The sequence below is a fragment of the Macaca mulatta genome, chromosome 14 (genome assembly GCF_049350105.2).
Source record: "Macaca mulatta isolate MMU2019108-1 chromosome 14, T2T-MMU8v2.0, whole genome shotgun sequence".
In the NCBI taxonomy this organism is placed as follows: Eukaryota; Metazoa; Chordata; class Mammalia; order Primates; family Cercopithecidae; genus Macaca; species Macaca mulatta.
Window position 1 is genome coordinate 10,489,403 of NC_133419.1, and position 25,256 is coordinate 10,514,658.

A 25,256-nucleotide genomic window follows, 5' to 3' on the forward strand; every position below is an offset into this window, starting at 1 on the left:
CAAACAAAACAAAACAAAACAAGGCCGGGCGCGGTGGCTCAAGCCTGTAATCCCAGCACTTTGGGAGGCCGAGACGGGCGGATCACGAGGTCAGGAGATCGAGAGACGATCCCGGCTAACACGGTGAAACCCCGTCTCTACTAAAAAAATACAAAAAACTAGCCGGGCGAGGTGGCGGGCGCCTGTAGTCCCAGCTACTCGGGAGGCTGAGGCAGGAGAATGGCATAAACCCGGGAGGCGGAGCTTGCAGTGAGCTGAGATCCGGCCACTGCACTCCAGCCTGGGTGACAGAGCAAGACTCTGTCTCAAAAAAACAAAACAAAACAAAACAAAACAAAACAAAACAAAAAAAGAGATAATTAGACAGCAAGGAAAGGAGGAGCTTTGTTCCAGGTATTGCATATATAAAGACTTGAAGGCAAGAGAGGGGACTCAGCATCCTGGCCATTTCTGGTTGCTGAGTATGCTGATAGCTAAGGCATATCATTAAGTGGGATAGTGTTGAGAGGTATATTGTTTCTGAGGCTTTGATTGCAAGTGACAGAAAACAGAAATCAACCAGGCTTAAACAATAAGGAAAAAAAATGTATTGGCCTACTCCTTACATAACTAAAAGGTCCAGAGGTTCAGGCCAGGTGTGGTGGCTCACGCCTGTAATCCCAGCATTTTGGGAGGCTGAGGAGGGCAGATCGCCTGAGATTAGGAGTTCAAGATCAGCCTGGCTAACACGGTGAAACCCTGTCTCTACTAAAAATACAAAAAAAATTAGCCAGGCATGGTGGTGGGTGCCTGTAATCCCAGTTATTCGGGAGGCTAAGGCAGGAGAATTGCTTGAATCTGGGAGGTGGAGGTTGCAGTGAGCCAAGATCAGGCCATTGCACTCCAGCCTGGGCGACGGAGCAAAACTGCATCTCAAAAATAAAAATAAAAGGTCCAGAAGTTCAGTGGCTTCAAGTGAGGTTGGTTGGGTGACTTTTTCTCCTCTACCTCCAGGTTCAAGTGATTCTCATGCCTCAGACTCCCATCTTTTCTTTTTTCTTGAGACAGGGTCTCACTCTATTGCCGAGGCTGGAGTGCAGTGGCACACTCATGGCTCCTGGGTTCAAGCAATCCTCCCACCTCAGCCTCCCTAGTACCTGGGACCACAGGCACGTGCCACCACACCTGGCTAATTTTTTTTTTTTTTTTTGCAGAGGTAGAGGTCTTGTCACGTTGCTCAAGGTGGTCATGAACTCCCAGCTTCAAGCGATTCACCCACCTCTGCCTACCAAAGTGCTGGGATTACAGTGTGAGCCACTGCACCTGACCTTGGGTGGCTTTTTTCATCCCCTCGTGGTATTCTCCATAGTGCTGGCTTTCCCCGAAGGTTAAAGATGGCAGCCAACACTCCTGTGCTCAGCTTCCTGGTCTTTGTCTTGTATTTACAACATGCTGATTGGACCAGCTTTGGTTTCTAGTTCATTTCTGAAGCATTCATGGTATCCAGGGCCTTGGGAAAGGCTGGCATCAGCATGGGATCAAAGCCATAGCACCACATGGATCCCCAAACAAAAAAGGGGAAGGGGGATGGATGTCAGGGGACAAGATTTTGAAGGAGATAAGTCATGCTAAGGAGCTTGATCTTAATCCAAGGATAATGAGAAGCAGAGGATTGACTTGATCAGATTGGGTTTTAGAAAGATCACCCTGGAGGCTGGGCGCAGTGACTCACGCCTGTAATCCCAGCACTTTGGGAGGCTGAGGCGGGTGGATCGCCTCCTGGAACTCCGGAGGTCAGGAGTTCAAGACCAGCCTGGCCAACACGGTGAAACCCCGTCTCTACTAAAAATACAAAAAAATTAGGCGGGTGTGGTGGCGGGTGCCTGTAATCCCAGTTACTCGGGAGCCTGAGGCAGGAGAATCACTTGAACCCAGGAGGCGGAGGTTGCAGTGAGCCGAGATCGCGCCATTGCACTCCAGCCTGGGCAACAAGAGCAAAACCCCATCTCAAAAAAAAATCACCTTGGCTTGGCATGGTAGCATGCACCTGTAATCACAGCTACTCAGGAGGCTGAGACAGGAGGGCAGCTTGAGTCCAGGAGTTCAAGACCAGCTTGGGCATTATAGGGAGACTGTATCTCAAAAAGCAAAAAAGAAAGATCACCCTGGCTGTCGAATAAAGAACAGATTAGAGGAAGGCAAGAGAAGAGGCGGAGAGTCCAGTGGGGGACTCTTTTGGAATAGGATGAAGCCCAGGAGGGGCAGTGGGAGAGGGGACTTCACAAGAGTTGGAGACTGATGGATGAGGAAGTAAAGGAGAGGGAAAGTGGAGGACCACTCTCAGGTTTCTACTTTGACTCCCAGTGGGGAGAGAGAGAAAGGGTCTGTAATCCCAGAACTTTGGGAGGCCTAGGTAGGCGGATCACTTCAGGTCAGGATTACGAGACCAGCCTGGCCAGCATGGTGAAACCCCCAATTCTTCGGATGTGGTGGCACATGCCTATAATCCCAGCTACTCAGGAGACTGAGGCAGGAGAATCGCTTTAACCTGAGAGGTGGAGGTTGCAGTGAGCCAAGATCGTGCCACCGGACTCCAGCCGGGGCAACAGAGTGAGACTCCTTCTCAAAAAATAAAATAAAATAGACCGGGCATGGTGGCTCACGCCTGTAATCCCAGGACTTTGGGAGGCCGAGGTGGGCAGACCACCAGAGGTTGGGAGTTCGAGACCAGCCTGCCTAACATGGAGAAACCCTGTTTCTACTAAAAATACAAAATTAGCCGGGCGTGGTGGCGCATGCCTGTAATCCCAACTACTCGGGAGGCTGAGGCAGGAGAATCGCTTGAACCCGGGAGGCGGAGGTTGCGGTGAGCCAAGATCGTGCCATTGCACTCCAGCCTGGGCAACAAGAGTGAAACTCCATCTCAATAAATAAATAAAAGGAAGAGGGATAGGGAAGGGGCAGGCTGGGCACATGGTGGTGAAGATTGGTGACAGTTCAGAGAGAGTTTTGGACAGGCCTAGGAGACAGCAAGTGATACTGAGTCCGGAAGGCAATTGGTGGGATATGGGGGTTCAGAGCCTGGGGTCAGGGCTAGGGAAGGAGGGGGTTATCCACAGCCCAGGATTTGATATATCTGAGCCTGGGGAATTGAGGGAATGGATCGAGCCCAGAGGAACCACATGAAAGGTTTGAAGTCCAGCCAGGAAGGGAGCCAAGGAGGAGCTCAGGTCCTGGAGCTAGAGGTGGCCCTGTCTGTCCAGTCCTGCCCGGAGACGGAGTGAGAACATACCCGCCAAAGGTCCTTTGGGTTTAGAGATAACAAAGTCACTGGTGACCTTGGAGGAACGGTTTCTGTGGAGTGGTGGAGTTGGGGAGTGAGTGGGAGGTGAGGACAGGGATGGAGGGGTGTGAACATCTCTTTTAAGCACTATTTTTTTTTTTTAAGGCAGCAATACTGCTAGCTGAAAGGGGCAACTAAGGTGAACATGGGATGAGGGAGGGGTGGAAGTGGGGTACGGGAGGTGCGGGGGGTGTGTTTAGGATGAATAGACTTAGGCAGGTTCATGTGATGAGGGGGAAGACAAACATGAGTAAGGAGAGGAAAATGAAAATCAAGGTGCTCAGGATTGGGGTGTGTGTGTGGTGAGGCTGGCACTGGGGGTGATGCAAAGCCTTGGAGTGAGGTTGGCCTTGAAGGGGGAAGATCCATCTATGCTACAGGGAGGGGAAGGAGCAGACAAAGGCTATGAAGGGGGTTCCTCCCAGATGGCCTCTGTTCTCTCTGAAAGTGGGAGGCAAGGTCCTGTGCTAAGAGCCAGGTGGTGGGTGGAGTGGTGGAGGGGGACTGTGGAGAGACAGAAAGGGTACTCACTGCTCAGCCAGGAGCCCTGGATGTACCCTGGCAGAGCAGAGCTCACCTGCAGAACCCAGCAGCCCTAAGGGAAGGGCTGGGCATGGGGCATGCAGATGGGTGAGCCAGGCCAGGGTTTGCAGGGTGGGTGGAGCATCCTGGGGCACCAGGTGAGGCTCAGAGAATAGTGAGCCACCTGTTTGGCTGGATCATACATGGGCTAAAAACCCCTTGAGTACTGGCCTGTGAGACCTTTGCCTGGAAGGCAATAGGGAACCATGGAAGGCTGAGCAGGAATGGGACATAATCGAAGCTGTATTTAAAAATTTGTATTTAGTGGCCTGGCACAGTGGCTCACACTTGTAATCCCAACACTTTGCGAGCCAAGGCAGGTGAATTGCTTGAGATCAGGAGTTCCAGACCCACCTGGCCAAAATGGCAAAACCCCATCTCTACCAAAAACATAAAAATTAGCCAGGCGTGGTGGTGCATGTTTGTAATCCCGGCTACTTGGGATTAGGCTGAGGTAAAAGAATCGCTTAAACCTGGGAGGCAGAGGTTGCAGTGAGCCGAGCTCAAACCACTGCATTCCAGCCTGGGCGACAGAGCAAGACTAGGCCTAAAAAAAAAAAAAAAATTGTATTAAGTGATGTGTGTATAGTGTATACTGGATTAGAGAGGTCAGACTGAAGGCAGTCTGGAACTGCTTCATGTCAGTATCTGGAACTGCTGACATGTCTAAAGGGAGTATCTTAGTCCATTTTGTGTTGCTGTAACAGAATACCTGAGACTGGGTAGTTTATAAACAAAGAAGTTTATTTTTCTCACAGTTTGGGAGGCCAGGAAGTCCAAGAGCATGGTGCTGGCATCTGGTGAGGGCCTTCTTGCTGCATCCTCACATGGCAGAAGGAGCTTACATGCGGGGTGGGATTAGGGGGCCAAACTCATCTTTTATCTAGAACCCACTCCCTCAATAACTAACCCACTCTTGAGATAATGGCATTAATCTATTCCTGAGGGCAGCACCTCATGCCCAAAGGTCCCACCTCTCAACACTGTTGTATTAGGGATTAAGTTTCCAACACATGGACTTTGTGGGAAATGTTCAACCCATAGTTGAGAAGATGTTTAGTGTCCAATGTCATGGAACAGCTTCTTGCTCCAGAGGTCAGACCCAGGAGCTCAAGGTGGGGCTGGCCCAGAACTGGTCCACTGGGCATGGGCTGCCTCATGGAGCAGTGAGCCATGGGCAGAGGGGGCCCTGCTGGGGGTGCTCAAGAGGGGAACATGGCTTCAGCTGGAAACCAGCAGTGATGTTGTTACTCCATTTCATGTGAGATGTCCTTGCATCCTCCTAACAGTCGATGAGGTCAGGATCATCTTTCCCTTTTAGAGATGAAGGACTGAGGCTCAGAGAAGCCAAGTAATTCACCTAAGGCCACACAGCAAGCAAGAAGCAGAGCCAGGACTCAGCCTAAGTCTGAGCTCCTGCCACTTCTCTAGGGACCTCTGCTCCACCTGACTGCACTGGAAGGTTATGGGTGGTTCTGGGGCAGGGCTTGCTGGGGGTGGATTTAAGGCTCAATGACTCCAATGGCCCAGGGGGACCATGATCCAGGCACTTACCCAGGAACACGGGTTGCCCAGGGTGCCAGGCTCAGCCTCTCTGGGAGGACATTTATGCCCAGACTGAGGTGGGATCCCCTTGGTCCATGCGGTCACCGCCAGAGGGCGCAGCTGTTGTCCAGGTGAGGGCAAGGGGAGGCCCCCGCCCCCCCATCCCAGTTTCCGGAGAAACCAAGCAGGCTCCCCCTCATGGAGTCGGGGAGCTCCTGTCACCTCTCATCTCAACCTGAGGTCTTGCTGACCCTTCCCCAGGGATGTCGGATTTGCTCAGGGAGTCAGATTTCCTCCACGTGGGTGTCTGAAGCCTGGAGTCTCCTTGCTGACCCTGTGCCTGGTCTGCTGCATCCTCCTCCAAGTGCCACTCCCAGATGTGCTTGTCTTGCCTCCCTCTGCCTTCTCCTTGCACGGCCCCGGTGCCAGGGTGGTTCCAAGCACCAGGTTGCCACCTCTGTCACCTCTCTCAGCTTCTTCACAACCCTGAGGGGGTGAGGTGGGGTGGGGGAAGGAGTGCCAGCTAGACCACGGGGGTCACCGACAGGGCCCAGAAAAGGGGAGGGCAGCACCCTGGACCACACAGCCTGCCCAGGGCCCCAGTGGGCGGCAGGGGAGGGAGGAACTGAATTCCTGTCTGGGCAGGACTGAGAGAGGGTGGGGGCCCCAGAGGGAGCTGCCCTGGTCCTTCCACTCTAGCCCACCTCCTCCATTTCCCCAGGGTCACCTCCCGCCAGGCCCCCAGTCGATGGGAGCTCCTCTCCCCAACCCCCTACTTGCTCAGCCAGGTTTTGGCTCGGATCCTACCACACTCCCTCCCCGACCCCAGGGCCCTCCCGCTGCCTCCCTCCCTCCCCAAGTTTAGCCCCTTGGCTGTGGCCACTGAGGGCCTGGCTAGGGTCCCAGGAACCACACCACAGCGGCCAGGCTCGCTGGGCCGGAGCTCGGGACAGTCCCAGTCTGTCTGGCAGGACTGGCGGGCTTGGGATTGGCTGGAGCTGCCCCCGCCTGTGGGAGGAGGGAGCTGCAAGGGGAGGCCGCGTGGCTTGCCCAAGGTCACCCTCCTTTTCCCTCCCAGCATCCCTGTTCAACCTTTGTCCTCTCGGCCTCACCTTGAGGAAGGAGGAAACAAGAAACCCAGTAGGCAGAGCGCAGAGAAGCCCGATGAAGGCAAAGGGCTCCTGACACACTTATTCATTCAGTAAACACTGAGTACCTACTGTATGCCAGGCCCCCAGAGCACAGCAGCAAACAGAGCCCCTGCCCTCAAGGGGTCACAGCCCAGCCAGAGACAGGCGAGGAAACCACCACAGGCATCATATAGACTTGTGTCTCTGAGCTGTGTGTGTGGCAAGGGCGCAGAGTGGGACTCGGCCTGGCTAGGGCCGGCTTCCCTGGGGACCGGAGAGGTGAGGAGCCTTTTCCGGCCCAGGCAAGGGATGCAGCTTCTGGCGGAGGCCTGTGTAGGGGCTGTGCAAGGCCTCAGTTTCCTCATCTGGAACAATGTAGGAAATAAATGTGCCCTGATCACGCTTGCTTCCAGGCGGCCTGCGTCCTGGCCTGTAGCCCTCGAAAAGAAGGCGCTGTCGCTTCCACTGGAAGGGTGAGCCCGAGCTCATCAGCGAAAATGGTGGGGAGGGCATTCCCGGGAGCCCCCTGGCTCACACCAAGCTCGGAGGTAGCTCGCGGAGGTGAGGGCCCCGGGTTCTCGGCCGCGCTGCCCAGCTTCCTTGGCCCCTTCCGCTGCCTCAGGCTGCAGGAGAGGAGGGGCTGGTCCCCGGGCTGCCTCTCCTTCCCTCCCCTCCCACACCCCCATGCTCCTGGCCACGTGGCACCTCTGTGCCCCAGGCCTGGGGGAGGACGATCTCTGACCTGGGGACAAGTGGAGCCAGGGAAAGGTGGGTGGGATCTGGGATACCGCGGAGCCCGGATCCGGTGGCGCAGCCCCGCCCCGCAGCCCCGGGGGTGCTGTCTCTTTAAGAGCCTTCAGGCTGCTGGGAGCAGATGGCCAGGCCGGCCGGGGCCCCTTGTCCTTTGTGTGGCTTCGCACAAAAGAGGGGGCCAGCTGGGGAGGGGGCGGCTGTAGCAGGTGGGAGGGGTGGGGCCTTGCCCCTCCCCCTCCTAACCTTGCACCCTTGCCCCTCCATGAGGGGGTTGTTCGCTAGGAATGCGCCTTCCCTCTAGACCCTGTGGCCCCCACAGTCGCCCCAAAACTCCTAGGACACACTTCCTGTGTCGTGGCCCACCTCCTAGGCAGAAGCCTCATTGCATCCGGGCCTAGGGACTCTCCCAGCCCCCGCCCCAAGGAATAAACCTCCTCTCCCTGTCCCCACCTCCAGAGCAGAGTCTTCCTTTGGCCCAGAGTGCCTGGCTCTAGATAGAAATAAAGAGAATGAGGTTCTTAGGGGGCGGGGGAGAGGGATGCTGGGGCCGGAGGGAATCCAGTGGCTGGGGATCCCTGCTAGAGAGACTGGGGGTACCTGGGGCAGCCCTGGAGTAGGGAGGCAAGAAATAAGCAGGATGCTGAGCCTGCGGGTGGGGGTGAGGAGGCCGGGCCCGGGTCCCCAGGTTTGAGTCTGGAAAGGAGGCAAGGGGGGATGGGGGGTTCAACTGAGGCCCTGCCTAATAGGGGGCGGGGGCAAGATAGAAGACAGCATGGTAGGAGAGGCTGGTGTGCAGCAATGGTTGCCTGCCAGGCAGGAGGGGAGAGAGATGAGAGCCTCTCCAAAGGGTGGAGGTGCTGGGGACAGGGATGGCGCCCTGCCACTCAGGAGGGGTCGGCCTGAGAAGACTCTCTTAGTCTTGGAGCAGACCTCCTTAGCTCAGACCGGCCCCTGGTCCATTCATTCTCCTCCTTTGTCCAGACCTCCCCACCCTGGGGCTTGGTGCCCAATCCATGATTTAAGAGGAGGATAGAGGCCCCGTAGCCCTGGCCCGAGGTGTGGCGGGCAACGTGGCCGCTGGCTGGGTGGCCCCATGTGGCTGGACAGCGCAGCAGCCGGGTGGGGTTGAGCCTAGCTTTCCCTGGTTGTCCGCAGGAGCCCCCAGGAACAAGCGGCCCCAGCCGGGTCATGGCCCGACCGCAAGACCCCGGCCGCTCGGCCGCAGGCAGCGGGTGGGGGCAGGGATCCCTGGCTGGGCCCTGGGCTGCTTCTAAATTTAGGAATCTGATTACAGAGTGGCCGAGGAAGGGAAGGGAGAGAAGGGCGCGAGTGCGGGCTCGGCTCAGTCTGGGCACAGCGGGGTGTGCCCGGGTGGAGGTGTGTCCAGGAGACTGGGGCTCCGGGTGGGAGGGGCGGCGGGCGGGGGCTTCAGCTTGTGTGCGCGGCAGCACGTGCCCCGGGCGGCGGGGACGGGCACGGGCGCAGCTCGCAGGCTCGGAGCCGCCGCCGGTGTGTGCGCTGGCTCTTTGTGTGCCTGGCAGGGTGGCTGGGTCTGGCTTTGAAAGTCTCTGCCCACCCCCTCCCCCATCTCCGTCTGTGCCGCTCTACCCGCTTCCCTGTCTGTCACTCTGCCCATGCTTGTCCGGGGGGAGGGGGTGCTGCTTCCAGCTGGGGTGACAGTAAACCCAGTGGGGAGGAGACCCAGTTCCTCTATCCCCTGCAGCCCAGACCTTCCCCTACACCTCCCACTCCCCATCCCTCAGCCCTTGCTACCACTGTTTAGGGGTGCACACTGCAGCAGTTAAAGGGAACTGGGGCAACCCTTGGGGACCCACAGATCCACCAGAAGCCAGGCTCTGGCTGGGTAGCACTTGGAGGAACTCATTCCTTGCCTGTCCAGCCTCCCATCCGTTCTGGCCCCTAAGGGCGCATGAAGGGGGGTCCCCCCTGCGGAAGGGGGGGCGGGGAGTTCCTTGGCAGGAAGGGAAATGGAAGGAAAAGCTGGGCTCCACCCGGGCGGGCGGGCAGGCGGCCCCAGGGCCCCCGGGGCAGGCGGCAGTAACCCGAGCCCACTGGTGTGTGGTGCTGGTGTACGCGTGGGTGGGGCTGACCCCTGGCTACTCCTGGGGGGCAGTGGGGTCTCCCCCAGGGGCAAGTCTGGGAGCCCAGGGACGCGAGGGGGGCCCCCGCAGCGGGACGCGTGCCCCACCAGGGTCCTGATCCCACCCCCTGGAGGTCTGGCCCTGGCCCCCAGGCCCCGCCCCCCGGGCCCTCCCTCCCACCCCAGGGCCAGATGTTCAGCTGGCGGAGGCATCGGCTGGGGGAGGGGTGCTGAGGCCGCAGCCGGCACTACTTCCCTGCCAGCAGCTTCATTGTGTGCGCGAGGAGCGAGCGGCGGCGGAGAGCGGGCGAGCGAGCGGCAGCCCGAGCGCGGCGGGGAGAGCGAGCGCGCCGGGGAGGGTGCGAGGCGGCGCCCGCGGCTGAGCTCCGCCCGCCTCCCGGCAACTCTGCCCAGCGCCGCGCGCCGTGCGCGCCGTCCCGCCGCCGCCGCCGCCGCCGGGGCCCCGGCGGGCTGCCGTCGCGGGCAGGGGTCTGCTTGGGACACGGGTCCCCGCCCGGGGACTGGGGCATCCCCGGCGCAGCCGAGAGCCGCAGAACCCTGGGGGCGCAGATTGCGCTGCAGCGCCCGGCCGCTGAACGGCGTGGGCAGGTGGGCGGTGGGGTTCCAGGGCGCCCGGAGGACGGGGGACCCCGACTTAAGGGGAACCCCAACCCTGAAGGGCGTACATAGCAATCGCACCCCAGCCGCACCGGACCTTGCGCTCATCCCTTGCGTCCCCTACTTCTGCACAAACTTTTCTGACGCCCTGGCTCGTGGGGGTCGCGGAGAGCGCTGGGGCTGCCCGGTGGGCTCCCACCCCGCCGGACCCTAGCCACGCTGACCTCCTGCCTCTCCTAACCTCAGTGGCGACCTCTCCAGGCCGGGCCGGGCTAGGCACTCGGAGCGAGTGCAGCAACCACTGTCGCTCTCCGAAGGCTCCCGCGCCCCCCCCCGGGGCAGCTGGGCGGGGTAATGCCCTCGGTGATGGAGAAGCCGAGCGCGGGCTCCGGGATCCTGTCCCGCAGCCGGGCCAAGACGGTGCCCAACGGCGGACAGCCCCACTCGGAGGATGACAGCAGCGAGGAGGAGCACTCACACGGTGAGCCAGGTGGCCTAGGGTTAAAGGCGCGCCGGCCTTGGGGGAGCGGAGTGGGGCGGGAGGGGGAAGAGTTGCAGACCACGAGTCTATTACACTGATGGCTCCTGCCTCTCCTGGATTGGAGCCTCTGCTTTGCTTCTCCCCCAAGCCCAGGCTGCCGGCACAGCCAATCTGGAACCTGGGCCCCTAGCTGCTGTGGAGGCGTCCTGTCGGCCCCTCCCCTGCCCTCAGCTCCTCAGGGACCGAGGCATCCCTCCCTTGCATAGAGTGGATCTCTCATACCTTGCCATCTTGCAGGGGACTGAGGTCTGGCTGGAGCAGGGGCTGGAGAGACACCTCCACACAGAGCTGTGAGGCTCCTGTGGTGGGGAGGAGCCTTGGGTTCCTTGCAGGGCTGTGGTCCAGGTCTAGGGGCTGCCCTCCAACCCGGCTCCCCTCCCCCCAGCCGGAACAAAGCACTGTGCTTGGCCTGGGCTCTAAAACCGTCCCCTTGTCCACCCTCCAGCCCCAATGGCCATGACTGGACAGGGTCTTTTCCTCTTCCAGTCCCTTCTGTGGCTGCAGGTAACTGAGGGGGACAATCAGGGAAAAGTGAGCCTCCTGGAAGGTGGGGGCCCTGGGTGGTCAGGAAGAACTCCAGGCCAGCCACCTCCCCCGCCACATCCTCTCTCCCGTCCGCCCTCCCTGGAGTCCTGACTACCTCCCCCTGGCTCCACAGACAGCATGATCCGCGTTGGAACCAATTACCAGGCCGTAATTCCGGAGTGCAAGCCTGGTGAGTGGCAGGACAGGCTGTGAAGTGGGGTGGGGGTGGAGGCTCCGGGCTTAGCCTGCAGCCCCACCTGGGGTGCCCTTGGCTGGCTCCCCCTGGGAGGACAGGCTGGCAGAGGTGGGTGGCCCTGTGGCATGGTTAGCTTTCCTGCCCTGCCTTCTTGTCTGGGTCTCTGCCCCTCCTTCCCTTCTTGGCCTCAACCTCCCTGGCTCCACTCCTCTGCTGCCCTCTGGCCATGGGTCCAGCCAGGCTTGTGCCACCAGGCTGATCTGAGTGTCTTCCCTCCTGCTCCTCGGCCTTTCAGAGAGCCCTGCACGCTACAGCAACAAGGAGCTGAAGGGGATGCTGGTGTGGTCACCCAACCACTGTGTGTCAGATGCCAAGCGTGAGTGGGGCACAGCCCTGGGAGGTGGGGGCTTGGGTTCATCCCAGCTCCAAGCCAGCTCTTCTCAGAAGGGGGCTGGAGGCTGAGGTGTGTGTGGGTCCAACCCTTGCCCTGGGGCTCGTGTTCAGGGGCCTGGCCGCTGGGGGGTGGTCCCTTTCTGGACAGGCCTGGGTTAAGAGCTATAACCCCCTTCACCAAGACCCTGCCCCTCCTGCCCCTGCAGTTGACAAGTACATTGCAATGGCCAAGGAGAAGCATGGCTACAACATTGAGCAGGTGAGCCTTGGCCCCTAGGGACTTGGGAATGGGGTGGAATGGTGCTGGGGGCAGCTGAGCCTGAGCTGCCCCTTGCCCCGGGCCAGGCGCTGGGCATGCTCCTGTGGCATAAGCACGATGTAGAGAAGTCGCTGGCTGACCTGGCCAACTTCACCCCATTCCCTGACGAGTGGACAGTAGAGGACAAGGTGCTGTTTGAACAGGCCTTTGGCTTCCACGGCAAGTGCTTCCAGCGTATCCAGCAGATGGTAAAGCCCTTCCACCCCCACTCCCTGGCGCTCCTCTGCCCCTCCTTTCTGAAGAGCTTACGTGGGGCCCAGAGTCTTGAGTGGGCCCCAGCTTCTGGCGTTGCCTCCTCCAGCTGCCCGACAAGTTGATTCCCAGCCTGGTGAAATATTACTACTCTTGGAAGAAGACCCGAAGCCGAACTAGCGTGATGGACAGACAGGCCCGGCGGCTGGGGGGCCGCAAGGACAAAGAAGACAGGTGGGGGCAGGAGCAGGCACTGGGCATGGGGGTAGGTAGAGCTCCTGGCACCTGCCTCATTCCCTACCTGGCCCCTGTGTCAGCAGTGATGAGCTCGAAGAGGGTCGAGGAGGCGTGAGTGAGGGAGAGCCCGATCCTGGAGACCCTAAGAGAGAGGTGAGCTCCCAGAGACTCTGGGCCCTGCCTGCCTGTCCTCTTGCCTCTCTCAGGCTCTGCACCACCTACCCGCCTCTCCTTTCACTGGCAGCCTCTGCCCTCTCGGCCCCTGAATGCACGCCCAGGCCCTGGAAAAAAGGAGGTCCAGGTATCTCAGTACCGCCACCACCCCTTGCGAACCCGGCGTCGCCCACCCAAGGGCATGTACCTGAGCCCTGAGGGCCTCACGGCGGTGTCAGGAAGCCCGGACCTTGCCAACCTCACGCTCCGAGGTCTTGACTCTCAGCTCATCTCCCTCAAGCGCCAGGTGGGGCCCTGGGAAATGATGGGACTATGCAAAGGGGGCACTCGGCACCTGGGAACTGAAGTCTGGGGGGAGCTGAGGTGTAAGTGAGATGGTTCAGGGGCTGAGCCCCATCCTCTAGGACTCTGGGCAATGCGGTGTTCTTTTTGGGCCTTCTTTTAAAAAACTGGTCTGTAGGCTGGGTGCGGTGGCTCACGCCTGTAATCCAGGCACTCTGGGGGACTGAGGCGAGTGGATCACCTGAGGTCCAGGGTTTAAGACCATCCTGGCCAACATGGTGAAACCCCATCTCTACTAAAAATACAAAAATTAGCTGGGCATGGTGGCACATGCCTGTAATCCCAGCTACTTAGGAGGCTGAGGCAGGAGAATCGCTTAAACCTGGGAGGCGGAGGTTGCAGTGAGTGGAGACTGCACTATTGCACTCCAGCATGGGCAACAGAGTGAGATTCTGTCTCCAAAAAAAAAAAAAAAAAAAAAAAAAAAAAAGGCTGGGCACGGTGGCTCATCCCTATAATCCCAGGACTTTGGGAGTCCGAGGTGGGTGGATCACCTGAGGATGGGAGTTCGAGACCAGCCTGACCAACATGGAGAAGCCCTGTCTCTACTAAAAACAATACAAAATTAGCCAGGCGGAGTGGCAGGCGCTTGTAATCACAGCTACTCGGGAGGCTGAGGCAGGAGAATCGCTTGAACCTGGGAGACGGATGTTTTGGTGAGCTGAGATTGTGCCATTGCACTCCAACCTGGGTAACAAGAGTGAAACTCCGTCTCAAAAAATATATATATATGTGCGCGTGTGTGTGTGTGTGTGTGTGTGTGTATATATATATAGTAAAAATAAAAACTGGTCTGCAGAAAGGGGAGAACCCCAGCGGCTCCCCTACTGAGTAGTGCAGGGGGAACAAGCCAGATGGTGGACGGCAGAGAGCTTTGCCGGGGCAGTGGTGCTGGTGTCTTTGCAGAAGTAGGGTCCTGTGAAGGGCATGGTGGCCTGCCTGAGATGGGAGTCTGATGTTCCTCCACTTCCTGGCCTTCCCAGGTACAGAGCATGAAGCAGACAAACAGCAGCCTACGCCAAGCCCTGGAGGGCGGCATTGATCCACTCCGCCCCCCGGAGGTATGGCCGCTCTTTAAGTTAGGGTGCAAAAGGGGATCTCTCTCTGGAGGTAGAGCAGAAAGAGTACTACTTGGGGAGCAGGGCTGCCATTTGCATGGTTTTAAGTCTAAAGGATATGTGTGTTCCTTGCTTTCCAGGCCAACACCAAGTTCAACTCCCGCTGGACCACAGATGAGCAGCTTTTGGCTGTCCAAGGTGGGTTAAACTGTGGTGAGAAGAGAGAACCCCAGGAATCTATCTCCCCACCCTCCAAGGAGTGGGGGGGGCAGAGGGGAAGGGTCAAGGAAGTAACTAGTTCTAAGGGGTATTGACGCTGCTGCCCTTTTGACCCTTGCAGCCATCCGTAGGTATGGCAAAGACTTTGGGGCTATTGCAGAGGTGATTGGGAACAAGACTCTGACCCAGGTGAAGACTTTCTTTGTGAGCTACCGGCGCCGCTTCAATCTGGAGGAGGTGCTGCAGGAATGGGAGGCTGAGCAGGATGGGGCCCCTGGAGCCCCGGTCCCCATGGAGGAGGCTAGGAGAGGGGCTCCATTGCCAGCCCCAGCCCTAGAGGAAGATGATGAGGTGAGAAGGGGTTTCTCTCTGAGAAACCCCTCAGAGAGAAGAGGTGAGGCGAGGCGAGGCAAGGCGTTGCCTCGGTCCTTAGACTGGGCTGAGGGCAGGAAGAGCCTGGCTTCTCACTCTTTTCTCTCCCCTCAGGTCCAGATTACAGCGGTCTCCACGTCTGTGCCCCGATCAGTGCCCCCTGCACCACCACCCCCTCCACCTCCCACCTCGCTGTCCCAGCCGCCCCCACTGCTGAGGCCACCTTTGCCCACGGCTCCCACTCTGCTCCGACAGCCACCCCCACTGCAGCAGGGCCGCTTCCTCCAGCCCCGGCTGGCCCCCAACCAGCCCCCACCACCTCTCATCCGCCCCGCTCTGGCTGCCTCCCGCCACAGTGCCCGTCCTGGCCCTCAGCCCCCACCCACCCTGATTGGAGCCCCTCTGGAGCCCCCAGCACCCTCACTCTGAGCCCTGTGGTCTTCCACCAACCACAGGCTCCAGGATCCCTTTGCTGGCCATCCCCAGGCATCTCTGGTGTCACCGAGGACAGAAGGGACTAGGGATCTGGCGGGGTCTTTGGAAGACCAGAGCTGCGCACAGCCCAGCCCCGCCCTGTGGGTTCTGCATGTGTTCCTGGCAGCTGGGCCTGTCTCCTGTGGCCATGGCCAGGCTCAGGGGCCTTTGAGCTGGCCTGAGGGCACTTTCGCTTCCTGGCTGGGACTGGAATGGCTGCCTCCTAGCCTGCTGGGGCTTGGCCTCTGGGCTCTGCCCTTTGTGTGTCGGGGGTAGTGACCTTAGCATGGGGTGGGGAGAGGGCAGTTGGGTGTGCTGGCTGTTCTCATTCCTCTTTCCCTTATTTTAGCAATAAGTCTGGGGTGAGGTGGGGAGGGAGGCTGCAGAGGGGGAGGTGGGCAGAGGGGCCTTACAGCAGCAGAGGCTGGAAGAGAAGCTCTGTCTTCAGGGGCCAGCTGGGAAATGCTGTGGAGCTGAGGGTGCCCACCAAACCCACCTTCCAGAAACTTGGAGAAATGGGGGTTGGGAATTTATGCAGACATGGGTTTATTTTTCAACATTTTTTAAAAATTAAAAAAAAATAAAACCTAAGCTTACTGAGTTTTCTTTCCCTTTTGGTGCAAGGGCCCTGGGCTTTGCTTCCTGTCTGTGCCCTGTGGGTGGGTGGGGAGCTGGGCCCACCCAGCAATGGCCCCAGACAGGAATCAAGTCTGTCCTGCAAGGCAGGCGTGCTGGGCCACATCTTGCCCACAGGGGACTGGGTCCCTGCCTGGCTGGGAGAAGAAACAGGAGGAGGCAGCTCAGATTCCAAACATTCTCTTTATTATGTGTTTGATCCAGAGGAGAAACTAAGTGCAGGGTTGGGGAGGAGGGGGCTAGCCGGGGAGGGGCCACCTTGCCTGGGTGCCCCGGGCCCCTACCCCCTTTGGGAGCCAAGCCATGCCCTCCCGGCCCCCTCAGAGCACCCGGGCTGTTCCATAGGGCAGGAGGGGGGAAGGGAGGGAGGGGGAGCCCTTGGTCTGAGCCGCAGTAGGAGTGTGGGGCAGGAGGGCTGAGGTTGGCGAGGCCCCTTCCTAGGACGCAAGGGCTCGACTTAATCGCTGAGCCTGGCCTGGGAGCGGGGGTGATGAAGAGGGGTGGAGTCATCATAAATCAAAAAAAAAATAAAATAATAAAATAAAAAATAAAACCCATCACAAAAAAATGTACAACTCAGGTGAGGGTAGGGGCAGCCTCTGTGTAGGACTCCCTCCCTCAATTTCTCAAGAACAGAAACAGCAGAGAAATAAATTAAGGGATGCAGTGGCCACCACCAGCCAAGCGCCCAAAACCGCCCATGCCCACACTGGCCACTGAGGGCAGCAAGCTGGGAGTCGCTTTGCCTATCCGTCCCCCACCCTGTGGAGGGCAGATGCTCCCGGCCCTGCTGCCTAACCCAGCCTTCTGCCAGGTGGCCCTGGAGGCCCTGGGCAGTGTCTCCTGAGAGGAGGGGGCGACAGTGTCAGGAAGAAAAGGCAAGGCTGAGAGATGAGAGTGGTGAGGGAAGTCACTGCTATGGAGAGAGCTGGTGCCCAGATTAATGCCAATGAAGGGGAAGCCATGGGGAGAGGAAGGGCGAGGGGGCTGTGCTTTCAGACAAAGGCTCCCCCATCACAGAGTGCCCAGTGGCCCTGCTCTGGAGACCAACAGCCCAAGCGGCCCCCCTGGGGACCGAGGAGCCAATTTGCCCTGCAGTCCCCTCCCCTCTCCCAGCCCTGGGGTCAGCCCCTCCTTCTATCCGGGAGGGGTGGGAGAAGATGGCACAGACTTTGAGGAGGGAACACACGTCCCCACAGCAGCTTGTGGAAGGAAATGCCCAGCTCTGGGAAGGAGGGGCAGAGGGTACAGTGTGGAGGGAGGCGGAGCCTTGTGCCGGCCCTCCAGCCTCGGCAGCCCCGGGGCAGCCCCCAGTCCCACCCACTGCAGGGCTGCGCAGCACCCCCGCCCCCTGCCCCGCCACCCAGGCCTCCAGCCCAGGGGCCTGAGGTCAGGGGAAGGCCACCTCTGGTGGTTTGCTTGGAGGGGAAGGAGGGAGGAGAGGGAAGAAGCCCACAGTGGGCCTGGCGGAGGGCCTGACGGGAGCTCCACCACTCTTGCCTGAGAGTGTTCCAGCCCTGAGCCACCCTCCCGGGAAACCCCACAGATCCAGTCTCGACTGTCCCAATGGGGCAGGGAGGAAAGGTGGCCGCTGGGATTTTTTTTTTTCTTTTTTTCTTTTTGGTAATAAAAAATTTCTTGGTTTAGGCGAAATACTCTGTGCAACCGCAGTACCGAGGGGGAGCCCTGCCCCCCCATCCACCCTCCCCTTCCTTTGCCTCCAGTTGGGGAGAGGGGAAGGGGGAATCTCTGGGCAGGGGTGAATGTGGGGGGCTGGAGAACAATCTCCCACCCCCCACAAACATGTAAGTGAAAACTGAGAAGGGCCAGGGAGGGGAGAAGTGCCAGCAGGGGAGACACACCAATCCATCGCTGCAGTCTCGCCCAGGTGGGGCGGCGCGGCGGCCCGGCAGCCCGTCCAGCTGGCCCGCCCCCGCCGCCCCCGCTCCTGGCAGCCTGTTAAAGCTTCAGCTCGTTGGCTATTTTGGAGGCAATGTTTTTGAAGGCCATGGAGGTGCCCGATATCCGCTTAAATCGAACCCCATTGAGAGAGAGCCGCGGCAGTTTGCACACCTCCATCTCCCACTGCACGAAGTCCTCGTGGCCCGGCGTGCCGTGCATGCACAGCAGCATGTATTTCTCATGCAGCTCGCTCTGGCAGCTGTTCGCGTCCAGCACCTTGCGGATCTCCCGCATCATCTCGTTGGGCTCCATGGAGCTCGTGGTCTTCATACTCCACGTGAAGCGAAGGGAGCGGGGTTTGGCCTCCCGAAATTCTTCCTTTTCTTTGTCGTTGACGCCACTGCCCACCACGTGAGGTCTGTGGAGAGGGCAGAGGCGGGCGTCACGGGGGGCTGAGGCACCCCACCCCAGGAGGGCCACCCTGGCAGACAGCCCTCGAGCCCAGAGAGGAGAGCGGGAGGGAGCAGGAGCAGCCAGGCACGGCCCCTGGCCGCGGGGGCGGAGGGAGGCAGTCCTCCAACCCCTATGTGTCAGGACAGTGAAGGGGAGAAGCCAGCCTTGGGGTAGGCGGGGTGGGGTCGGGGAAGACACCGGTGCCCTCAATAGCACCAGCACAGACTCTATCTCCAGAAAGAAGCCTCGGAGCACAGGGAGGTGGGATAGGCCAGGGGTAGGAATCTGTAGCCCCGACCACCCGACCCAGAACTCCGACTTCCAGAATATACCAGACCTGAAGAGAAGGGCCCATTAACTCCTGCAATTGGGTTTGGGAAGGGGAAACTCTCTGAGGAAAGGGAGGCCCCAGAGGGTAGGGACAGGGCAGAACCACGGGAGGAAGAGCCAAGTGGCAGAAGGAAGAGAGGAGCAGGAGGCTTGTGGCAAGCCCGGTGGCCCGGGCAGGGCCAGTGCTGGCTCCAGCCCTCTCACCTGAGCGTCTCCACTCGGTCTTTGCTTTCAGGTTCATTCAGGTTCCTCAAAAAACAGAGCGAGGGAGAGTTTAGTGCTGGGATCTCTCGCTCCTTCCGCCGCCACAGACCCAGATGAGAGTGGGTCTGGGGAGGTGCCACCAGTGGGTGGGCAGGACCCAAGCCCAGGGCCCTCTGCCCATCACCTGGCAAGCCAACAGGGCTCTGCAGCACCTCACACTGGCGGCTCAACCATTCCTTTCCAGCAGGGAGCCCAGCACATGGGGCCTGTCCCTCCCCACACTCCCAGATCTGTGCCGGGGAGAAGGAGCCTCCGCTCTGGGGGAGGAGGGGGAGTGGCTGTGCACGCACTTCACTGAGCACACCGAGCACACAGCCGGGCACGAGGCTGCTCCCCCACAGCCAGGGCTCACGCGCTGTTCTGGGGGTTGCGGGTGTGAGTAAGTTTTTGGAGCCACACGCTAGGGTCTCAGGACTGCAGTCCTTTTGGAGGAAAGGGGCTGCAATGCTTTGGGTCTCTGTAGGAGGAGGGGCTGTGGCTACGCAAGGGTCTCTGTCAGAAGGCTCAAAGTGCCAAGGCCTGGGTCTGCATGGTAGGCACCTGGGGATGGGTGCCTGCTGCTGAGTGGAAAAGGCCGCCTCCTCCGACCTTTCCCAACTCCCCTACCTGCTGGCCTGCCAGGCCATCTGCTCATACACAGGGAGGACGAGGGCGGGGCGGGGCAGACACCTTGGGTGGGTGGGTGGGGAAGAGGTCTGGCCCCGCTGAGCGGCTTCTCCAGCTCCTGGCTGGAAGATGGGTGTCTGGAGCTAGGAAATTGGGGATTGCAGAGGGAGGATGTGAGAGGAAGGAGAAAGAGCAGCAGCACATAGAAATAAACAGGAAGACACAACCAACACAGGGGTGCACACAAGCGCACTGCGAGCAGGGAGCCCGGCTGTGCGAGGAAGGCACCCGCCCCGCTCTCTCCAGATGCCTTGTGGGGCAGCCCCCTGCTGGGGCCCCTTGAGGCAGCAGCCAGCCAGGCAGTCAAGCGCTGGGTGAGAGGAGGAGGGGATGGGGAAAGCCTGAAGACCCTGTCTGGACGTTCCTCCATCAGCTGTGGCACCAATGTGCCTGCCAGGCATCCCAGTTCCAGTGCAGGGCCTGAGCAGACAGCCCTGGGGAACAAGCACTCTTAACCTGGCCCTTGGTCTTCAGCTTGGTATTTGGCCCCCGAGGCCTGCAGAGAGGATGAGCCTAAGGCCAGGGGTGAAACAGCCAGGAAGGGGCCCATGAAGGGAGACCCCTGGGTAAGGGTGCAGAGATCTGTTGTTTTGCTAGGGCTTGGGGTAGAACGGCCCTTGCCCTGGAATGTCCCAGCTCCCGGCACTTTGGAAGGGACAGGCCATATCTGGAGAAAACAGCCCGGAGGAGAAGAGGCTTGATTTATCCAGATGCTGCTGGTGGCAGGGGTGTTGGGGCAGGGGTGCGGGTGGGTGGGGCTAGTCCTGCAGGAGCTGCCAGGAGGGGGTGCTGTGCTCCATTTGTGAGACAAAAGCTCCTAAGGTCTGGAGGATCTAGACTGAAACCTTGGGGCCCCAGGGTCCCTGTAGTGTCTCCAAAGTCCTGCCATCCCATAGGCCAAGGGGAAGAGGTCACACAGCTCTGAAGTTCAGGAAGCCCAGGAGACAGACAAGATACCATCCCAGATGCACTTGTAACCCTGGAGCTTCCTCACAGCGCATGCACATGACAGGGGAAAGGGCCAGGAAAGGATCCCAACACTGACCAAAACCTGGAGTGAGGGGGAGTGGGGATGGGGTGGGGTGGGTGAGAGGAGACAATCTTAAAGGGAGGCTTCCCTGAGACAGTCTCCCCTTACTTGAGGACAGGCGTAACTGTGGGCCCAAGGAAGGCCCCTCATTTTTAAAGCCATTTGCCCTGAGTGGGCCAATGTGGCCTCTTAGCCCTGCCTGTTCGTACTGGGGGCACTGAAGGCAGGCCCTGTGCCGTTGCCCAATCAGAGGCAGTCTTCATCCCTTTAAGATGGCAGAGAAAGGAGGGCCACACAGACTTGGTTAAGCAGATGGAGGAGAGTAAGAGCCAGAAAAGGGGAGTTAGTGATGGAGGCAGGACACAGGACACGGACACACACACACACACACACACAGCGGGCTCAACGCCTACCTTCTGGCAAACCTGAAAGACAGATTTCTAAAAAAACAAACAAAAAAAAGACAAAATAAAAAAAGAAATAAAAAAAAACCAACAAGACGGTATGTGGATAAGCAGGTGGGGAGTGGCTTCACAGGTTCAAGGGTCATCCCATTTTCGGAAGAGCCGCTCAGCGAGACTAGAGTCCCAGGCTTTCAGACCTGCCCACCCTCTCTGCAGGCCTCACACCTGCATTTTGGGGTTCAGATGGGGCAGTGGCTTTGGCTCCTCCAGCAGAGTGGAGTGAAACGTAGAGGAAGGGCAGGCGAGCCTGCTCTCTCAAAGCCCCTGCTGCTTCCTGAGCTGCTACTCCAAGGCAGGGAGAGGAATGGGCATGACAGGGACGCGGAGCATCCCAGGAGGCCAGCCAGTTGGCTGGATGCACTTCAAGCTGCCCCTCTGTGGTGGCTGGGGGCTCAGGTGTGAGAAACCCCATGAAGAGATCCCCACCCTGGGTCCAACACAGGAAAGCTTTGGCACAACCTCTGGTTAGGCCACTGTGGGCCCTCGCCAGTGATTTCATTTATAGGTTTCACCGTAAGAACCCCCGGGCGGAAGGGCATGGCTGTGGCTGCAGCCACAAACAGAACCAGCTAAGGGGAGAGGCAGTCAAAGGGACAAGAGACCAGGACAAAATTTTCCTTGCTGGCCCCAGCCTGGCTCATGCCTCATGACTTTGCAGCTGCGTCACCAAATATAAGTTTCCATGGGAACCCAGGAGAGAAGGGGGGGCTTTTATTTTAGCATCTGAGTTCACACTCTCCTAGAGAGGAGGCGGCATCGGCCATCTGCTTGGGGCCAGAGAATGAGGGGTGCCTGTAAGGAGTTGGGGAGAGGCCTCAGAGGGGTGGGCCTGGGCATACAAGGTGTTGACAAAGACCCAATTTCTTGTGCTTCCCCAAGCCTCTTCTAACCCCAAGACCCAATACCAGTACAGAGTGTCCCAAATCCCAACCCCCAACCCCTAACCCACTCCCAGTCAGGTAGGAAGGCCTGGCCTAAGCCTCTCTGCCACCCAAAGCTCCTTGCTTACCTGCGTACAAACTTGGAGGTGAACTTGCTGAAGATGCTCCCAGAGGCCCCCCGCCGGCCCTGGCTGTGGCCAGAGGGAGAGGCTGGGGTCACACCATAGGGCAAATTCTGCTGGTCCCGCACCTGTCGGAGCTGCCCAGCATGGAAGGTGCTTCGGCTGGACACACCCCGGGGGAAATTAGTTCGGTCTGGGGCTCCACCACTGCTGCTGATGTTGTGGGCGGATGGGGAGGCGACAGGGACACGTTGGGGGGCTGTGCTGTGAGAAGAGAAGTGGGGTTGAGGGGGATGAATTAGGGTACAGGACAGCCATCATCACTGGGCACCTGGACACCCTGTGGTGGGGACAGGGAGGGGGATGCTAGGGCAGAGGCAGCCATCACGAGGACACAGAAGGAAGGGTGTGACTATTGAGGACAGTGGTGAGAAGGAAGTCTTGTGGAAGTGGAAGGAGATGGTTTGGGAAGGGAGGGAGGGAGGCAAGGAAGGACCCGTGTGTGGAGTGTGGTTTAGGCTGGACAGAGCGGCCTCCCTGGGAGCCGGGCAGACTGGACCCTCAAGCGGGCAATGGGGACCAACCCTCGAGGATTGAGTCCCTGTGATGCCGACTATCCCCGGGGTCCCTAAGGAAACCCAGGAAGGTTCAGAACAAAAAGGTTTCCCTTTGGAGCCTTAGGACAGCTTCCTGCATACCTGTTCTGAGAGGGAGAACTGGAAAAGAGGGGCATTAACGCTCTTTTTTGTTCCCTCCACTTCCTGGCCGCAGGGGACAGACCCATTTCTTGTGGCTAAGATGACAAGAACAGAGCAGGACCCCCAAGTGGGAAGAAGAAATTGCTGGGGCAAGGGGGTAGGGTGGGCTGAGGGCAGCAGGTGCAGCAGCTGCCCCAGCACACTTGCCTGGGCCGCGGCACCTCACAGTTACTCTCCGTGGGGGGCAGCCCAGAGGCCTTGTTGGGGTGCACGGAGGCCGACATGGATTTCTGGTGCTGGCGGGGCCGGGCCGCAGAGACTGCGGCAGAAGCAGAAGCCGTGGAGGCCCGGGACCCTGGCATGGTTAGGCTAGGAGACAAAAGCAGCGGAGAGGCCCGTGTTAGGGGTGAGTGAGGGCAGGAGGCCTGGATTAGGAAGCAAGGGCAGGGGAAGGGCCAGAGCTGGGGAGCTCCAGCAGGGTAGAGGTCAGGCCTGGGCAGCAGCGGGATGCAAGTCAGAACTGAGGAATGCGGGGCTGGGAGTGGAGGTGAGTGAGGTCGGGAAGCAACGAGGTGGGTCAGAGCCTGGGAAGAGGAAACCAGAAATGAAGGAGAGCAGACAAGGGGCTGCTGCCTCCAGGCTGCACTGGCCTCCTAAGAATTCTAAGAACAAGAGAGTTTCTTCTACAGAAAGAGTGGGGTGTTGCTGAGGGGAAGCTTTCATAAACTCTGAAGAGATAGAGCCAGGAATGCAACAGTAAGAAATGCGGCCGGTGAAGGCTGGGGAGCTCTGGTCTCATGGGGATGGCTGGAGTTGCCCTCTATGTGTACACCGCTCCAGATGGGCATCTCTTGGTTCTGCCCTGAGCTGGGACCCCCAACACAAGGCCTTAGGTGCTCATGTCTAGAGAAGGGCAGCTGCCATGCGCTGGCCGTGGTCGAGAAGCGAGCATGCAGCTGAGAGTCAGCCCCACACTTGGCAAACTGCAAGAAGCAGTCAGAGGAAGATGGGGAGGAGGCAATGGCGTGGAATAGGGGAGGGGAAAGCTGGACTGGACACAGCCAGGATGGAACTCCAGGGAGCAGGGAGCAATGCGCTGGCAGGGACAGGAGATGGTGCTGCTGACAGACATCACCCTGTGAGACGTGGCTCCTAGGGAGCGAGGCAGGCAGGGCCCGGGTCTCTCACCTGTCTTTGCCATTCTGGATGGAGGCCTGGCCGAGGCTGGCCCGCTCCAAAAGTGGGGAATTCCTGCTTCGATTTGTGCTGGTGGAGAGGACGCTGTTCTGTGGGGAATAAAGGGCAAGCGTTCTATCAGAAAGCCAAAGTGGTCTACAGCCAGGTTCTCCCGCAGGTTCATGGAACAAGCTTCCCCTCCCTTCCACCTGAAGCAGACAGCGGTAGGTTAAGGAAAGGATTCTGCTTTTACTCCTGGCAGCGAGGCTTCCTACTGCAAGCAGAAGTGGCAGCCAAAGGGAACAGAGTCTGAATTAAGAGAAGAGCTGCCTGGAGAGGGCAGGCCCCACCGCAGGAAGGAAGGAGAGGGCGGGGGCTGCGGCTCACCGTGGAAGGGGTTGGGGTGGTCTTCTTCCTCTCCAGGCCGGGCAGGGGGCTGGCAGGCACCTTGGCTGTGCTGCTGGCTTTCCGCCCCGACTCCCGGTCCTCCTCGGGCCGCTTATTTTCTGCATTGTTACTCTGAGTCTTCTTAGAGTAAGAATTAGAGGTGGGAATGGCAGGACCAGCTGCTGGGCCAGAGGGAGGGTGGGAATGCGTAAGGCCAAGGGGTCCACTGAGTACCAGCCCCATGCATGCTCATCTCCTACAGGGCTGGCCAACAACCCAGCAAGCCCCCATTCCACAGAGGTGAGGGAAGGGAAGTGGCTTGCCCATGGCCGTGCTACTAATAAGTGGCTGAACAAGGACTGAAACTTAGCTCTATTACCCAAGTCCCCACAGAACCTGTGACCTCTCTGGAGAGGGGTGACTCCCTACCTACAACTCCCAAAAGCATTTACCCTGGTCGCTGAAGCGCCGCTGCTTGGGATTGGCCGACACGCTGCGCTGTACCTTGTGGGATGGGGATGGGGCGCTGCTATTGGTCAGATCAGCTGAAGGCCGGGGCTTCAGGGTGATGGTGTCACCTTCCAGCTAAAAGAAACAGAAAACAGCTTCAAGGGAGGGCAGAAGTCACGTGGAAATCCCTACAGATGGACACATTTACACATACCACCCTCTCCCAACACTCCAACACCCCAGGATCATACCAGACGTCCACTTGTAAGACCAATAAATCCCCCCTTCACCCTAGAGATACACATGCTCTGACACAGACACTGACAGACACAGCCTCAGAGAGGAATACATAAGCCACACACCCAGAGACACAAATATCCACAAGAACACATGTCCAGACTCAAGACCACTCCCCTCAACACAGAGCAATATGGGCCTACACCAAGTGGCAGCAGGTGCCTGTTTTTGTTTTTTTTTTTTTTTGAGACGGAGTCTCGCTTTGTCACCCAGGCTGGAGTGCAGTGGCGCGATCTCGGCTCACTGCAAGCTCCACCTCCCGGGTTCACGCCATTCTCCTGCCTCAGCCTCCGAGTAGCTGGGACTACAGGCGCGCACCACCACGCCCGGCTAATTTTTTGTATTTTTAGTAGAGACAGGGTTTCACCGTGTTAGCCAGGATGGTCTCCATCTCCTGACCTCGTGAT

The 25,256-nt window shown here is 59.1% G+C and overlaps 2 protein-coding genes and 1 long non-coding RNA gene across 40 annotated transcripts in view; 2 read left to right on the plus strand and 1 right to left on the minus strand.

The window, feature by feature from the left end:
- LOC144334162 (uncharacterized) overlaps positions 1-25,256 on the plus strand; it is a 174,838-nt gene that overhangs the window by 68,779 nt on the left and 80,803 nt on the right. The gene's annotated exons all lie outside the window — the stretch shown is intronic.
- RCOR2 (REST corepressor 2) lies at positions 6,990-15,684 on the plus strand. 5 transcript variants are annotated; one of them, XM_077962536.1, is made up of 13 exons: positions 6,990-7,052; positions 10,298-10,532; positions 11,251-11,307; positions 11,609-11,689; positions 11,913-11,965; positions 12,052-12,213; positions 12,327-12,451; positions 12,538-12,607; positions 12,699-12,914; positions 13,954-14,031; positions 14,169-14,226; positions 14,369-14,598; positions 14,734-15,684. In XM_077962536.1, exons 2-13 carry the CDS (start codon positions 10,406-10,408, stop codon positions 15,046-15,048), a joined length of 1,572 nt encoding a protein of 523 aa, XP_077818662.1. In that variant the 5' UTR covers positions 6,990-7,052; positions 10,298-10,405; the 3' UTR covers positions 15,049-15,684. The 5 variants fall into 5 exon arrangements, with proteins under 5 accessions (XP_077818662.1, XP_077818663.1, XP_077818664.1 ...); XM_077962537.1 differs by lacking the exon at positions 6,990-7,052 and adding an exon at positions 7,319-7,347; XM_077962538.1 differs by lacking the exon at positions 6,990-7,052 and adding an exon at positions 8,631-8,709.
- MARK2 (microtubule affinity regulating kinase 2) overlaps positions 15,894-25,256 on the minus strand; it is a 76,114-nt gene continuing 66,751 nt past the window's right edge. For 4 of the 34 annotated variants that reach the window (XM_077962504.1, XM_015113933.3, XM_077962503.1 and 1 more), the window contains exons 12-17: positions 24,555-24,687; positions 24,103-24,284; positions 23,728-23,825; positions 21,848-22,105; positions 18,619-18,663; positions 15,894-18,049 (exon numbers count right to left, since the gene is read on the minus strand). In XM_077962504.1, coding sequence (XP_077818630.1) covers positions 17,689-18,049; positions 18,619-18,663; positions 21,848-22,105; positions 23,728-23,825; positions 24,103-24,284; positions 24,555-24,687 — 1,077 coding nt within the window. In that variant the 3' untranslated portion in view covers positions 15,894-17,688. Of the gene's footprint in view, positions 18,050-18,618; positions 18,664-20,787; positions 20,815-21,847; positions 22,106-22,746; positions 22,909-23,727; positions 23,826-24,102; positions 24,285-24,554; positions 24,688-25,256 lie in introns of all 34 variants that reach the window. The other 30 variants (XM_077962495.1, XM_015113924.3, XM_077962494.1 and 27 more) reach the window with 18 other exon arrangements.

Bases quoted from the DNA above. Each gene is read 5' to 3' on its own strand.
- RCOR2 (XM_077962536.1), top strand. From the start codon at position 10,406: ATGCCCTCGGTGATGGAGAAGCCGAGCGCGGGCTCCGGGATCCTGTCC. The intron at 11,966-12,051 runs GTGAGCCTTGGC...GCCCCGGGCCAG, and splicing joins ATGGCTACAACATTGAGCAG to GCGCTGGGCATGCTCCTGTG. The intron at 14,227-14,368 runs GTGGGTTAAACT...TGACCCTTGCAG, and splicing joins GCAGCTTTTGGCTGTCCAAG to CCATCCGTAGGTATGGCAAA.